This window comes from Trachemys scripta, chromosome 6 (assembly GCF_013100865.1).
Source record: "Trachemys scripta elegans isolate TJP31775 chromosome 6, CAS_Tse_1.0, whole genome shotgun sequence".
Lineage (NCBI taxonomy): Eukaryota > Metazoa > Chordata > Testudines > Emydidae > Trachemys > Trachemys scripta.
In genome coordinates, this window is record NC_048303.1 from 42,187,809 (window position 1) to 42,202,666 (window position 14,858).

A 14,858-nucleotide genomic window follows, 5' to 3' on the forward strand; every position below is an offset into this window, starting at 1 on the left:
AAGATGTTTAAGACAAAAATCATTACCGAGACAAATGCTTGATTTACAGTACCAGTTCTTGGAGATTAATACGTTGTCTAGGCATTGGGAGATACTGGCAAAAAACATTCTTTATATTAATCATATGCTTACTATCAGACTTACCCCTAAACAATCTTTAATCATTTTAGGGACACAAAGTCTAGTTATAATACTACTAGTGAGGCTGATGGTGGTTTAAAAAAAAAAAAATTTATATATATATATATATAGTATTGCAGTTGAAATGGAAGACAATTTCCTGTAGTAATGGTTTGGAAATATGTTTATTGCATAGATTACTGTTGAATGAGCTATTACTGTACAGAAAAGAGCTAAAATATTCTCCAGAATTTGACAAAGCTATTGAGAATCATTCTAGATAATATAGCCTAGGTTGAATCCTGTTGAGCTTGATTTACTTTTCCAGGCTCCTGGAAGATGGAGTTTACTTTTTTTAATACCTTTTGTTCGTTACTGGTATTCTCTTTTCTTTGTTTCCTTTAGTAATCCTTATGAACATTGCTTAGTTATGCTTTTATGTCAGGGTTTATTACGTGAGTTTGAGGTGTAGGTGTTTGCATAATGCAGTAAGTAATATCATATGTGGCTCTTGTAAGCGACAGGGCTCAGTATGTTAAGTTGGTATTCTTTCTACAATTTTAATGCTTTTTGTTATTGTATCTTTCACAAATTACTAATTTATCCTTGGAAAATTAATTTAATTTTGTTGCTAAAAGTACCCGAAGGGAGACGACTACCATTGTCTATATATGTGTAACACATAACTGGTAATGGAGGGAAAGAAAATTAATATAAATAAAAAAGGAATTAATAATCTTTTTCTCACTCATCTTCCCCACTACCGTGCAAACCTATGGTGAACTTCCCCTTATAGTTTTAAATTGAAAGCTCATGTAAGTGTGGCTGGGCTATATGCTAGCATTCCACCTCATCCTCTTCTCTTCTTAAATATTCAGGAGTTATTGGAGCATAGACTTGCAGTGTGTATAAGAAGATATAGCTCACAGCTCAATAGGTCATTCTTGGATTATGTCATGGATACTGCCAATAGGAGGGCAATGGAAAAGCTGCTTAGAAACAGAGATTAAATTATTCAGTTCATCGCTTTTACAGAATGTAATTTAAAGGAATAGAATCATAATTTTTGTGGTTGTTGAGAATGGTTTATTTCTTCAATAATATATACATTTATACGGTCACATATCCTTTTTTGCTAAGTAGTGGCAACATCTAGTCTAAATTTGTCACTATATCATTATTGAACAAGTATTGTAAAATAAAAAAGCAAGGCAGAAATGGTTTACGGCTCCCTTTTAAAAAATATGCCTCATGTATACAAGAAAGGTTATCCTGCTCTGATGTCTGTACTAGATACAAATGAGCCTAGGTAGTTCCCTTTATTTAAACAGGCAGGGGATACACGTTTTAAAAACGAAAAAAGAGCATTTGAACTCTCAAAGGCAAGCAAATTCAGCATTACAATCCACTGCATCCTCAGCCAGCTCTGTTGCGACTAGTATAGCAACAAATATTGTCAATGATATTAGAGCCCCTTTAGCACAGTGAACTGGATCGATGAAGGAACAGATTTTTTAAGTCAGACTCCTAATACTGTTGTAATTTTTGGTATAGTTTTTATAAATAGAAGTACAATAATATAGCTGCAACTTCTGTGGGGTGTTGGGTCCTCTACTGAGACTTTCTCCAGGATGCAGAAGATATGGAGGCCCCCCTGCAGAACTGCTTTGCTGGCTTCTGTCAGTATAATCATACCATGGGGCTCCAGTAGCATGGATGGCCTTTGTGCGCATCCATGCTTCTGGGTGAATATCACTGTAAATGTGAACATATCTTAGTTGGATTGCTAAAATGTAGAGATTCAAAAAGATTGGCTCATAGAACAGCTGCTTCAAAATAGTATGTCTTATTTTTTCAAATTCTCATTTTAAATTCTATATTTCAATCACTTTTAAACAGCTACATTAAAAAAGTTTTACAAGTTTAATCTTAATAATTTCCAGCAAAAAAAGCAGACATGCTATGTCATAAAATAACTATTAGTGACTAGTTTGTATCCTATAAATCTAACTTGAGTTGATAATATGGTCCATTACCAGCTAACTGCATAGAGTATTTTTCATTTTACACTCTTCAGTTACTTTTTAGTGAAGTGTTAAAAAATATGAAGCTTTTCTCCTCTCTAAAATTGCACGCTGTCTGTCTGTTATTAGGGAGATAACAGCTCTTATAAATGTTTCAGTAAGCGCTAAGTAGACAGTTATGTGCACTCTCATTCCACGCTTATTTGCTTACTGTAATAAACTGATAAAATATGTGTGGTTTGTCTCTGTGTATCTACAGGCATCATGAGTCACATAGATTTCCTTTAGAAATAATGTTGTGTCTGTAGAATTGATTGGTTATTTTCATAAACCATCCAAAGGTACACAGACGACTTTTATTATTTAAACATATGCCGTGTAAGATTTGTAGTGGGTTATCTCTCATTGCTAGATGCTTCTTGTTCTATTAACTCTTTGGGGAAGTTTATTTCATAGTGATTACAGTTTTTGACTCATAGGCTTCTTAAATATTGCAGCTATATGCATTGAAGATTTTAAAATTGAAACAAGAAAAAACTGTTTTTACCAGACTGAACTTGTTTGTTGCGTAGATTACCTCTGAATCACGTTTGCCTTCATCTTACATGAAACCCTTACCTCTATTGTCAGCTAGATGGTTTGAGAATTCTAGCTATCATATTTTATACATTACATATCTTGGTTCAGATTTTTGGGTACCAGTGTGTTAAATATAGCTGAAGAGGATGTTTTATATAAATACTAATATTCCTCTGGCTATACTGTAAAATGCCATGTATGTTTAGTTACTGGTCTGTAGTTTGATTTTTTTTTTTAAATAAAAATGGAATTGCCTGGGTATAAATTAGACTGCAGATGTTAAAAGTAATGCTAATTATATGGGCATATTTAGAAAATCTGGTCTGCAATAAATCAAAAGCCTTTTGATAAAATCTGTTGAGTCAATGCCAAAATTTGTTCAACGTATGTTGGGACAGACAGTCTTCATACTGATTATACAGGTAACTTACTTTAGATGTCTGACTTGTTTTCATCATTTCTGTTCTGTTAATTAATAAAATACTAGCTATAGCTATATGTGTTACATTACAGAAAAATTGATATGATAGTTCATTGCCACAAGAATTTTACAATGAGCACTGCTCTTGCTTCAAGAATATGTTGGGATTATATATGAATTTTTAAAAAAAATCTGCTAGTTCCAAAAATTCGGACTATAGTGTGGGACAGAGTTTTATTTAGGAGCATGAAAGCAAACTTTAAAGTTTAGAAAAAGCATTTCCCTGGGTGTATGTTTGACAATATTTTGCACTTACTTTAGCACATCAAAGCATTTACAACATTTAGCCTCATAACACCAAATCAGGTTACATTATCCCCATTTTACAGATTGGTAAACTGAGGCTCAAGTAAATTGTCTTATCCAAAATGAGACAGTGGCAGAGCTGAAATTGGAGTAATAGAATCATAGAATTAGAAGGGACCGCAAAGGTCGTCTAGTCTAATCCCCGGCCAGGATGCAGGAGTCTAGAAGTTCTTCTTTGAGTCATTGTACAAATGTATTCCACTTCAGATGTGTTCGCAACCAGTGCATAAGAGTTGGAGATTTTTCTCTTAGCACTACCCACTGGGGGAGTGCATGCAACCTCTGCAGCTGTGAGATGGTATAAAGGGTGGAGCTGCTTCAACCCTGTCCCCTCAGTTACTTCTTACTGCCTATGATCATTAGTCAGAGCACGTTGGCTTGCTTTGCAAGTGTTCTCCTTTTCAGGGGTTTTGTTTTCTCTTGTATATAGTTAGAGCTTTGGAATAATTGTCATTTGTTATTTTACTTCATTTATTTAGTGTCAGTTCCTGCGCGTTCTGGGTACCAACTCCCAAGTACCAAGGCATGCTTTCATCTGGGCTCTATGCCTTGCACTGGTTGCAAGAAGTCTCTGCTAGAGAGTGACCCACATTCCAAGTGTCTTAAGTGCCTCAGAGAAGGTCATGTCAGGGATCGTCATCAAATCTGCAGGGACTTCAGTTCTCAAAGCCTAGATTCAACTTCTTTAAGTGATTGCACATGTCCATTCCCCGGCCAGGATGTAGGAGTCTACAAGTGGTTTGAGCATTGGCCTGCTAAACCCAGGTTGTGAGTTCAATCCTTGAGGGCGCCACTTAGGGATCTGGGGCAAAATCAGTACTTGGTCCTGCTAGTGAAGGCAGGGGGCTGGACTTGATGACCTTTCAAGGTCCCTTCCAATTCTAGGAGATAGGATATCTCCATTAATTTATTTATTTATAATTTTATCCACCTGCCAGATCCCCGAGCAGATGACAGGATAGTTCAAATGTGGAATCTCAGGAAGTTCCCCTGGTACCAACACTGGTACCAAGCAGAAATAACCTTGCATACCACAACCTCCATGTGGGGAGGTACAGGAGGCTAGAATTCAACCTCTTTTGCTGTTCTCCCCAGAAGAGCTGGTGGTGTCTGCAGTGTCCTCACCTCTTTAGGATGACTAGAGGGCCTACCAAGAACTCCTAAAGAGGGTTGCTTCTTCTGTGGACATCCAGGTCAACGTACTGCAAGATAATTCCTATAGCCTGGTGGACATACAGTGGTCAGCAAGATTTTCCTGTGTAGCCCTACCTACAAGATTATTGTGACAAACACCATCATCTATGCTACTAACAGCCAAGAGAATTGAGCACAAGCACCCTGGTTCTTCTCAGGGCTATGAACATGTTTGTACCCATCCTTCATCAGTTTCTTTGGTTGTCTTGGCAGTAAACAAAAAAGCATATCAGGGATTGCCATCATCTACTCCAAAGGATAAAGAAGCAAAAAGATGACCTTTTCAATAGAAACGTTTATTCCACTGTCAGCCTGCATTGTATCCTTGCTGGACAGATCAGATTTCTCCCTCTGGGACAGTGTTCACCTCAAAGCATCCCACCTTCCTGAGGTTCACAACAGTCTGGCGAATTGCCTGAGCAGATCTTTCAGCAGAGATCACAAGTGGTGTCTCAGAGCAGACATTGTGAGCCTCATTTTTCCAACATGGGAGGGTCCCTCAGATAGATCTATTTGCTACTCACCACAACAGGAAGTGCCAGCTCTTTTATTCAAGGGCAGCTCATAGTCAGGGATCTTTTAACAGATGTTTTCCTTGTCTTGCAGAAGCACAAGCTGATGTATGCCTAGCCTCCTATTCCAATGGTGTTGACTAAGCTCAAGCAGGATCAGGCCCACATGATCCCCATAGCACTGGCTTGGCTTTGCCAACATTGGTTATCCCGTGTGATGAGCCTCTCCACAAGGGCTTCTTTGACATTACCTCCAGAGTACAACCTGATTCCCTAGGAACCCAGCTGATTCCTGCATCCCAATATTGGGGGAATATACAAAACATCCTCCTGAACAGCAGAAAGCCTTCTATTAGATACTTACTTATTGAAGCGAGAGCCATTTTCCTTCTGGTCATAGCAAAAAGGTATTTCGCCAGTCCAGGCCTCTGTCAAACATATTCTACCTGAACATCCAACATCTATCCACCTGAAACAGCAAGTCATATCCATTAGATCCATCCAGGTTCACCTTGCAGATGTTTCCTCTTTCCACCCTTCAGTTGCAAGCCACTCAGTATGTTTTAACCAGGGGTGAAAGTAACTTAAAGGAATTATCGGTACGCCGGAATCCTGAGCCGGGGTGTGGCCTCAACCAGAAGAGGCTTGATCAAGATTTAAAGGCCCCGCTGCGGCTGGGAGCCCGGAGCTAAGGGGCAATTTAAAGGGCCCAGGGCTCTGGCCGCCACTACTGCAGCGGAGCTCCAGGCCCTTTTAAACCACCGACAGAGCCCTGCTGCCGCTACCCCGGGGCTCCGGCAGCCGGGCTCAGGTGGTGCTTTAAAGGGCCAGGGCTCCCCGCAGTGGCAGGAGCCCCGGGCTCCTTAAAGCACAGCCGGAGCCCCGCTGCCTGAGCCCCGGGGTAGCAGCAGCAGGGCTCAGTTGGCGGTTTAAAGGGCCAGGGCTCCCCGCAGCAGCAGGAGTCCCAGGCCCTTTAAAGCACCGCCCAAGCCCAGCTACCTGAGCTCCAGAGTAGGTGGCAGGGCTGGGGTGGCACTTTAAAGGGCTGCCCTCAGAGGCAGGAGCCCCGGGCCATTTAAATCACCGCCCGAGCCCGGCTGCCGGAGCCCTGGGGCTTGGGAGGCAATTTAAGGGGCCCGGGGCTCCAGCCGCTGCAGGGAGTCCCGGGACCTTTAAAGTGCCAGCCTGGGGAAGCCGGTCTGGTCCGGCATGCCGTACCGGGCCGACTTACTTTCACCTCTGTTTTTTACCCACTGTCAATTAGGTTCTTAAAAGGTATGGACAAGTTATATGTCCACATTGCAGAACCTATCCCTCTCTGGGACTTTAATCTGTTGCAAACAAAGTGGATCCTTTGAACTAATGGCTAACTGTTTTTACTCCATCTATCCATGAAAGTAGCATTTTTTGGTAGCTATTACCTCTGTGAGAAGAGTGGTAGAACTACAAGCAATTGGTAGCTGACCCTCCCCACACAATCTTTTATAAGGACTCCATATACATACGGCCACATCCAAATTTTTTTGACTTTAGTATCAGAATTCCACCTCAATCAAGCAATTTACTTAGCAGCCCCAGTTCCTTATATTCCTAAACCCTAGTCTCAAAAGGATTAAGAGAGAATCTATATCCTGGATGTTAGAAGAGTGTTAGCTTTTTACTTGGACGGGAGTAGGTTGTTTAGGTCATCCTCCCAACTGCAAGTTGCAGACAGGATGAAAGACTTTCCAGTTTTTACCTAGAGAATCTTTTCCTGATTTTGTCTTGCATACGTCCGTGCTACAACTTGTCTTTCGAAAGTGTTGTGCAGTTTTCCTTTGAGGATGAGCACTGATAGGCCAGATATAGGGTGATTGCTTTGTGAAAAGTGTTCACTCAGAGGTGTTGTGGTGTTTGTCTCTTATAGTTTTCCTGTGAGTTAATTCCAGAGCATAGTGATTGTCTAGTGTCACCCACATGGTTGTTACTGGGGCTTTACTGCACAAGATGAGGTATACCACATGTTGTTTATTTCCATCCCCACCCAACTAGCTCACATTCCTCCCCCCATTTTCCTCGCTGGCTCTGTCTCCCTGCACAACTAGTCCTACGCTCCCCCCAGCTCCCAGTTAGTTAAGTAGTGACTGAAGTTGTTGTCCCTGTCTCATATGTTGGAGAAATGAGGTGTGTAGTGAGTGAGGCAGGTAACTGCAATAAAGGATAGGGCAGTCTCAAAGGGCAAACTGTCCCACAGCACCTCTAACTGGCGGCTGCTACTCACTCTCCTGCTGCCTTGGAAAGAGCAGTCAGTCAGAAGGGGGTTATCTCCACTGTGTATGTGGTTTTCCCATGTCAGGAGACCCAATACACTTAGCAGGTTTAGAAGTGTGCTGAAGTGGTTATAGACCCTTCTGCCTTTGTCCCTAGCATGTCCCTGTCCATCCTTGCTCCTCAGCCCTTTGCATTCAAATCATGCAGTTTCCTTTTCCTCCTCCATGCTGCCTGGGCACTAATACAGAAGGTAGAAAGCACTGAGAGTACTGGAGAAAGTCTCCCTACTCTGTTCTTGTGCCTGGCACCACAGTGTCTCCTGGCAGACAGGAGGAGTAATTACTACAAGGTCATGCTCAGCCTGGCAGCCCCAGCTTGGAGCATGCTCACTGAGATTTGTGGGGATGGCACATACTCAGTGTGGCTGGCATAGAGCTCTGTGGAGGTACAGCACACTCAGTGCAGACAGTGCAAAAATTTGGTCTAGATTAATATACTATAAGAGAATCATAGAATATAAGGGTTGGAAGAGACCTCTGGAGGTCATCTAGTCCAATCCCCTGCTCAAAGCAGGACCAATCCCCAACTAAATCATCCCAGCCAAGGCTTTGTCAAGCCGGGCCTTAAAAACCTCTTAAGAATGGAGATTCCACCACCTCCCTCAGTAACCCATTCCAGGGCTTCACCATGCTCCTAGTGAAATAGTGTATACTAATATCCAACATGACACCGATGTTTCTTGTTCTGTCATCTACCACCACTGAGAACAGCCAAGCTCCATCCTCTTTGGAACTCCCCTTCAGGTAGTTGAAGGCTGCTATCAAATCCCCCCTCACTCTTTTCTCTTCTGCAGACTAAATAAGCCCAGTTCCCTCAGCCTCTCCTCGTAAGTCATGTGCCCCAGCCCCCTAATCATTTTCGTTGCCCTCCATTGGACTCTCTTCAATTTGTCCACATCCCTTCTGTAGTGGGGGGACCAAAATTGGATGCAATACTCCAGGTGTAGTCTCACCAGTGCCAAATAGAGGGGAATAATCACTTCCCTCAATCTGCTGACTATGCTCCTACTAATACAGCCCAATATGCTGTTGGCCTTCTTAGCATCAAGGGCACACTGCTGACTCATATCCAGCTTCTCATCCACTGTAATCCCCAGGTCCTTTTCTGCAGAACTGCTGCTTAGCCAGTCGGTCCCCAGCCTGTAGCGGTGCATGGGATTCTTCCTTCTGAAGTGCAGGACTGTGCACTTGTCCTTGTTGAACCTCATCAGATTTTTTTTGGCCCAATCCTCCAATTTGACTAGGTCACTCTGTATCCTATCCCTACCCTCCAGTGTATCTACCTCTCCCCCCCAGTTAAGTGTCATCTGTGAACTTGCTGAGGGTGAAATTAATCCCATCATCAATAAAGACATTTAACAAAACTGACCCCTGGAGCACTCCAATTGATACTGGCTGCCAACTAGTCATTGAGCTGTTGATCACTACCTGTTGAGCCTGACAATCTAGCCAGCCAGGTGTATAGTTGGTTGAAAAAATGTACTTACAGTAGCTATCAATGATTTGCTATCAAACCAGGAGGACATATCTAGTGGAGTCCCTCAGGAGTGTGCCTTGCCTCTAGAATTAGTCAATATTTTAATTAATGGCTTGAATATTGGAGTTAAGAATATGCTTATAATATTTGCGGATGACCTAAGCTGCCAGAGTCGGGGTGGGTGGGTCTGCAGGCATTTTGGAAGACAGGAATCATAGAATCATAGAATATCAGAGTTGGAAGGGACCTCAAGAGGTCATCTAGTCCAACCCCCTGCTCAAAGCAGGACCAATTCCCAGCTAAATCATCCCAGCCAGGGCTTTGTCAAGCCGGGCCTTAAAAACCTCCAAGGAAGGAGACTCCACCACCTCCCTAGGTAACGCATTCCAGTGTTTCACCACCCTCCTAGTGAAATAGTTTTTCCTGATATCCAACCTGGACCTCCCCCACTGCAACTTGAGACCATTGCTCCTTGTTCTGTCATCTGCCACCACTGAGAACAGCCGAGCTCCATCCTCTTTGGAACCCCCCTTCAGGTAGTTGAAGGCTGCTATCAAATCCCCCCTCATTCTTCTCTTCTGGAGACTAAACAATCCCAGTTCTCTCAGCCTCTCCTCATAAGTCATGTGCTCCAGACCCCTAATCATTTTTGTTGCCCTCCGCTGGACTCTTTCCAATTTTTCCACATCCTTCTTGTAGTGTGGGGCCCAAAACTGGACACAGTATTCCAGATGAGGCCTCACCAATGTCGAATAAAGGGGAACGATCACGTTCCTCGATCTGCTGGCAATGCCCCTACTTATACAGCCCAAAATGCCGTTAGCCTTCTTGGCAACAAGAGCACACTGTTGACTCATATCCAGCTTCTCGTCCACTGTGACCCCTAGGTCCTTTTCAGCAGAACTGCTACCTAGCCATTCGGTCCCTAGTCTGTAGCAGTGCATGGGATTCTTCCGTCCTAAGTGCAGGACTCTGCACTTGTCCTTGTTGAACCTCATCAGGTTTTTTTCTGCCCAATCCTCTAATTTGTCTAGGTCCCTCTGTATCCGATCCCTACCCTCTAGTGTATCTACCACGCCTCCTAGTTTAGTGTCATCTGCAAACTTGCTGAGAGTGCAGTCCACACCATCCTCCAGATCATTAATAAAGATATTAAACAAAACCGGCCCCAGGACCGACCCTTGGGGCACTCCACTTGAAACCGGCTGCCAACTAGACATGGAGCCATTGATCACTACCCGTTGAGCCCGACGATCTAGCCAGCTTTCTATCCACCTTACAGTCCATTCATCCAGCCCATACTTCTTTAACTTGGTGGCAAGAATACTGTGGGAGACCGTATCAAAAGCTTTGCTAAAGTCAAGAAATAACACATCCACTGCTTTCCCCTCATCCACAGAGCCAGTTATCTCATCATAGAAGGCAATTAGGTTAGTCAGGCACGACTTCCCCTTCGTGAATCCATGCTGACTGTTCCTGATCACTTTCCTCTCCTCTAAATGTTTCATAATTGATTCCTTGAGGACCTGCTCCATAATTTTTCCAGGGACTGAGGTGAGGCTGACTGGCCTGTAGTTCCCCGGATCCTCCTTCTTCCCTTTTTTAAAGATGGGCACTACATTAGCCTTTTTCCAGTCATCTGGGACCTCCCCCGATCGCCATGAGTTTTCAAAAATAATGGCTAATGGCTCTGCAATCTCACCCGCCAACTCCTTTAGCACCCTCGGATGCAGCGCATCCGGCCCCATGGACTTGTGCACGTCCAGTTTTTCTAAATAGTCCCGAACCACTTCTTTCTCCACAGAGGGCTGGTCACCTTCTCCCCATGCTGTACTGCCCAGTGCAGCAATCTGGGAGCTGACCTTGTGCGTGAAGACAGAGGCAAAAAAATCATTGAGTACATTAGCTTTTTCCACATCGTCGGTCACTAGGTTGCCTCCCTCATTCAGTAAGGGGCCCACACTTTCCTTGATTTTCTTCTTGTTGCTAACATACCTGAAGAAACCTTTCTTGTTACTCTTAACATCTCTTGCTAACTGCAACTCCAAGTGTGATTTGGCCTTCCTGATTTCACTCCTGCACGCCTGAGCAATATTTTTATACTCCTCCCTGGTCATTTGTCCAATCTTCCACTTCTTATAAGCCTCTTTTTTGCATTTAAGATCAGCAAGGATTTCACTGTTTAGCCAAGCTGGTCGCCTGCCATATTTACTATTCTTTCTACACAGGATTAGAACTCAAAATGATCTTGTGAAATTGGAGAATTGCTCTGAATTCAACAAAATGAAATTCATTGAAGATAAGTCCAGAGTACTACACTTCGGAAGAAAAAAGCAAATGCACAACTACAACATGGAGAATAACTGGCTAGGCCATAGTACAGCAGAAAAGGATCTGGGGATTTTATATCATAAATTGAACATGCACCAGCAATGTGGTGCAGTGGCAAAAAATTAAATTTAAAAAATGCTAGTATTCTAGGGTTTATTACCAGCAGTGTCATATGTAAGACATGGGCATAATTGTTCTGCTCTACTTAGCCCTGGTGAGCCTCAACTGGAGTATTGTGTCCATTTTTAAGCATCACACCTTGAGAAAGATATAGACAAATTGGAAAAGGTCTAGAAAAGGAGATAAAAAAATAATAATAAAGGGTTTAGAAAACCTAACCTATGAGGAAAGGTTACAAAACCTGACTATGTTTTAGTCTTGAGAAAAGAAGACTGAAGGGGAACCTACTGAGGACTGTTAGAAAGAGGTTGATTAATTGTTCTCCATATCCACTGAAAATAGGACAAGAAGTAGTCAGCTTAATTTGTAGCAGGGAAGATTTGTTGTTTCTTTTGCTTCTTTGGTTGTGGGTTTTTTTGGCCTTGCTAGCTAGTAAGTCAGGTTCTGTGAAAAGTGATATTCGTATGTTTGTTAATATCACTTTTCACAGCAGCAGACTTGTTAGCTAGCTGGGAGGCAGTGAAAAGTGATATTAACAAACATACAAATATCACTTTTCACAGCAGACTTACTCAGCCCTGGCAAGCCAGGGAACAAATTAAGCCTTGGATGGGAAGGTAGATAGGGAGGCAGGGGAGGCCAGGGGTGATAGGGTCGGTAGGTGAGGGGCTGGAGGCAGCAGTGGGGACCAGGGGCTGATAAAGGGGAGGAGGGGTGAGCCTAAGCCCAGCAGCCGGGGGTCGAAGCTCGCTGCGATGCAGCCAAAGAACCAGCGCCCAGTGCTCCACAGTCAGAGCCGCAGCCGCAGCCAAAGCCTGCCGCTTCAGGAAGCTGGAAGCCTAAGTGAGCCCCAATGCCCCGAGGAAGGTGGAGGACTCACATCGGCTGTCTGCTCCTCCAGCATTTGTGGCTCAAGAGGGGCACAGGGTCCAACCCCTCCGTGCGGCCCCAGGGGAGGGGCCTCTGCTTTTTCTCTCCTCCCCCCCGCCCCCCAAATCACCACCCAGGAGGCTATCGCCGCAAGAAAGCATTTGGACACAGTGGCCACATTTGAGAAATGTTGCTAGAGCAGCTGGACCATTTTAGCTGAAACTTAAAAAATCAGTTTGAAGCAGACAAATCTCAGCTCAAACAATCTGGCAAAGTTATAAGCAATTGGAAATAGTCTTATAATAGAAAGTTAGACTACTTTAACTATAAGCGGAGCTGTTAGTTCTCAGTACCAGAAATGTTGTAATTCTATTTCATGCTGTTTCAAATATTTCCTTTATTATCTTCTATTTGTGGACTTGAATATTTTCAACATGTTCTAATAGTTTTTCCACACATTTGTTCCTGTTGATGAAGTCAAAGCTTTAAGGTATTTTCATGAAAATCAATCTGCCCCCTGATACTGCATTCCTTTCATGTCCAAATCTCCCACAGAAGAGAGAGGGAGTTCTAACTGGTGCAGAGAGTGCAGTATTTAAACTGTCATATTATGTTCTTATTCTACTATCCACAAGAATTGGCTAGTATATTGTTCACTAATTTTTAACTTTTTTATATAACAGGTCAGTTCCCCAATCTTTGTGCCAATGAAAACTCATGAATTGCTTCATCGAATGAGTGGGAAAGGATTAGCAGCTCATTATCACTTCTCAAGGCAGCCGTGCATTTATGGAAATCAAATGGTATCCGTACAAGTGACATTAACGAACACCACAGACCAGAAGTTAGAGAATATTCACATAGGGGAGAGAAAGCTACCTGCAGGCATGAAGATGCATGTGTTTAACCCAATAGGTAATCAAATCATCTTTTTAAAACTAACTATGCAAAATCCTATTGTTTTGTTTAGTTAAAAACATGAAATGGAAAATATCAAATGTATTGATTTTTTTTAAGTTAATTTTTTATTTTAGAGATTGACCGAATAAAAAAATAAGCATTATGTGGCAAGGATGTGTGGTTTAATAAGGTGTCTGTTAAAAGGGAGCATTTCCAGTACAGTTAGAATGAATCAAACCATATAGTCATACTGCCTCTGGTTGTAATTTCTTCAGATCCTTTCATGTGAACATAAGAATGGCCATTCTGGATCAAACAAAGGTCCATCTAGCCCAGTATCCTGTCTTCCCTTTTTCCAACTGACCTCTTAGCTGCTTAGTCAGTTTAATGACCAAACAGCTATCTTAGGACAATGCCAACTGGAGGTTTGTGCCAGCAAGTTATGTTCACATCCAAGGAATAAACATGGCACTTACGTAAAAAGTGGCTATTTCAGAGCAAACTTTCCATGCTACTGTAAACCAAACATATGGTCAGATATTTTGCATGGATAACATTTGATTCAGTTTGTATTTTAATAATGATACGTCTCTATTGTTTTTATAACTAAACATCTACTTCAAGACAATGACAAAATCTAAACTTGGTACTAAGTTGAACTGAATGGTGTCTACCCATCTGTATATATAAATAAGCTCTTAGCCTGAACTATCCTGTCTAAATGGAGAGGTGGTAGCCTTTCTAGAGAGAAGTTTGTAACTCATATTTTATCATAAACCCAATTTTTTCCTTCTTTCCTAAAATCCACAATGGAATATCATCCTCAAAATTTAAACAAAAAAACTAGTAGAATTTTTACCAGATTTGAAGTTAATCAAGAGGTTCCATAATTGTAACACATTTAAAATTGGACATGTTCACTGGAGCTTTTGCCACTTTTTTCCCCGGACAAAAAAAAATCTGAAACCGATAAGTTTATTTGTGGTATCCACATCATGCACACTCCTTCATAACCTCAAGCAGAAAATAATTCTATTAACAGAATAAAATTTATGTAATTTTTATTTCCTTCTACGTTGTTGCTTGTCTGATTTGCTTGTACTCAAGTTTTCTACATTCTTCCTCAATTTCTTCTGGATCTGAAGTTTTTATACCCACCTGTGTCTTATCCTTTTCAGTACATTTTGTATTTTTTGTTTCTCTCATGAGTGTTGTCTACTTTAAGTCCCATAATTCCACCAGGAGAGCACAGTGGAAGTGTCTTTGTAGTCAGGCATTCTTATCAGTTTTCCAAACTTACTCTAGCCTCTGCAGTTGCAGCTCTGCCATTAATAGTAACAGTGGCAAATGGGGAATGGAGTATTTCTTTCTTGATGCCACACAGATCCTTATACAGACTTGACTTTCTTGAAGCACTTTGTTTTCCCTCCATTATTCTGCATTACTTGAAACCCTCCTCCTCTGGGTTTTCTGCATTCTTCCACAATTTGCTTTACTGCCATTAGACTTCTTTATATTTCTCCCCATCATTAAACAGCTGACTCCTTCTGATTTCCTAAATATGTAGAACACAGTAGCACAAAAATTTTCTATGTCCAGACGTTTTTAATTTAACATTCCTTTCTGTAATGGCAT

General features: G+C 42.1%; 1 protein-coding gene across 2 annotated transcripts in view; it reads left to right on the forward strand.

The window, feature by feature from the left end:
• AP3B1 (adaptor related protein complex 3 subunit beta 1) overlaps positions 1 to 14,858 on the forward strand; it is a 282,184-nt gene that overhangs the window by 238,191 nt on the left and 29,135 nt on the right. For both annotated transcript variants that reach the window (XM_034773780.1, XM_034773779.1), the window contains exon 23: positions 13,007 to 13,238. In XM_034773780.1, the coding sequence (XP_034629671.1) occupies positions 13,007 to 13,238 (232 nt within the window). The remainder of the gene's footprint in view (positions 1 to 13,006; positions 13,239 to 14,858) is intronic.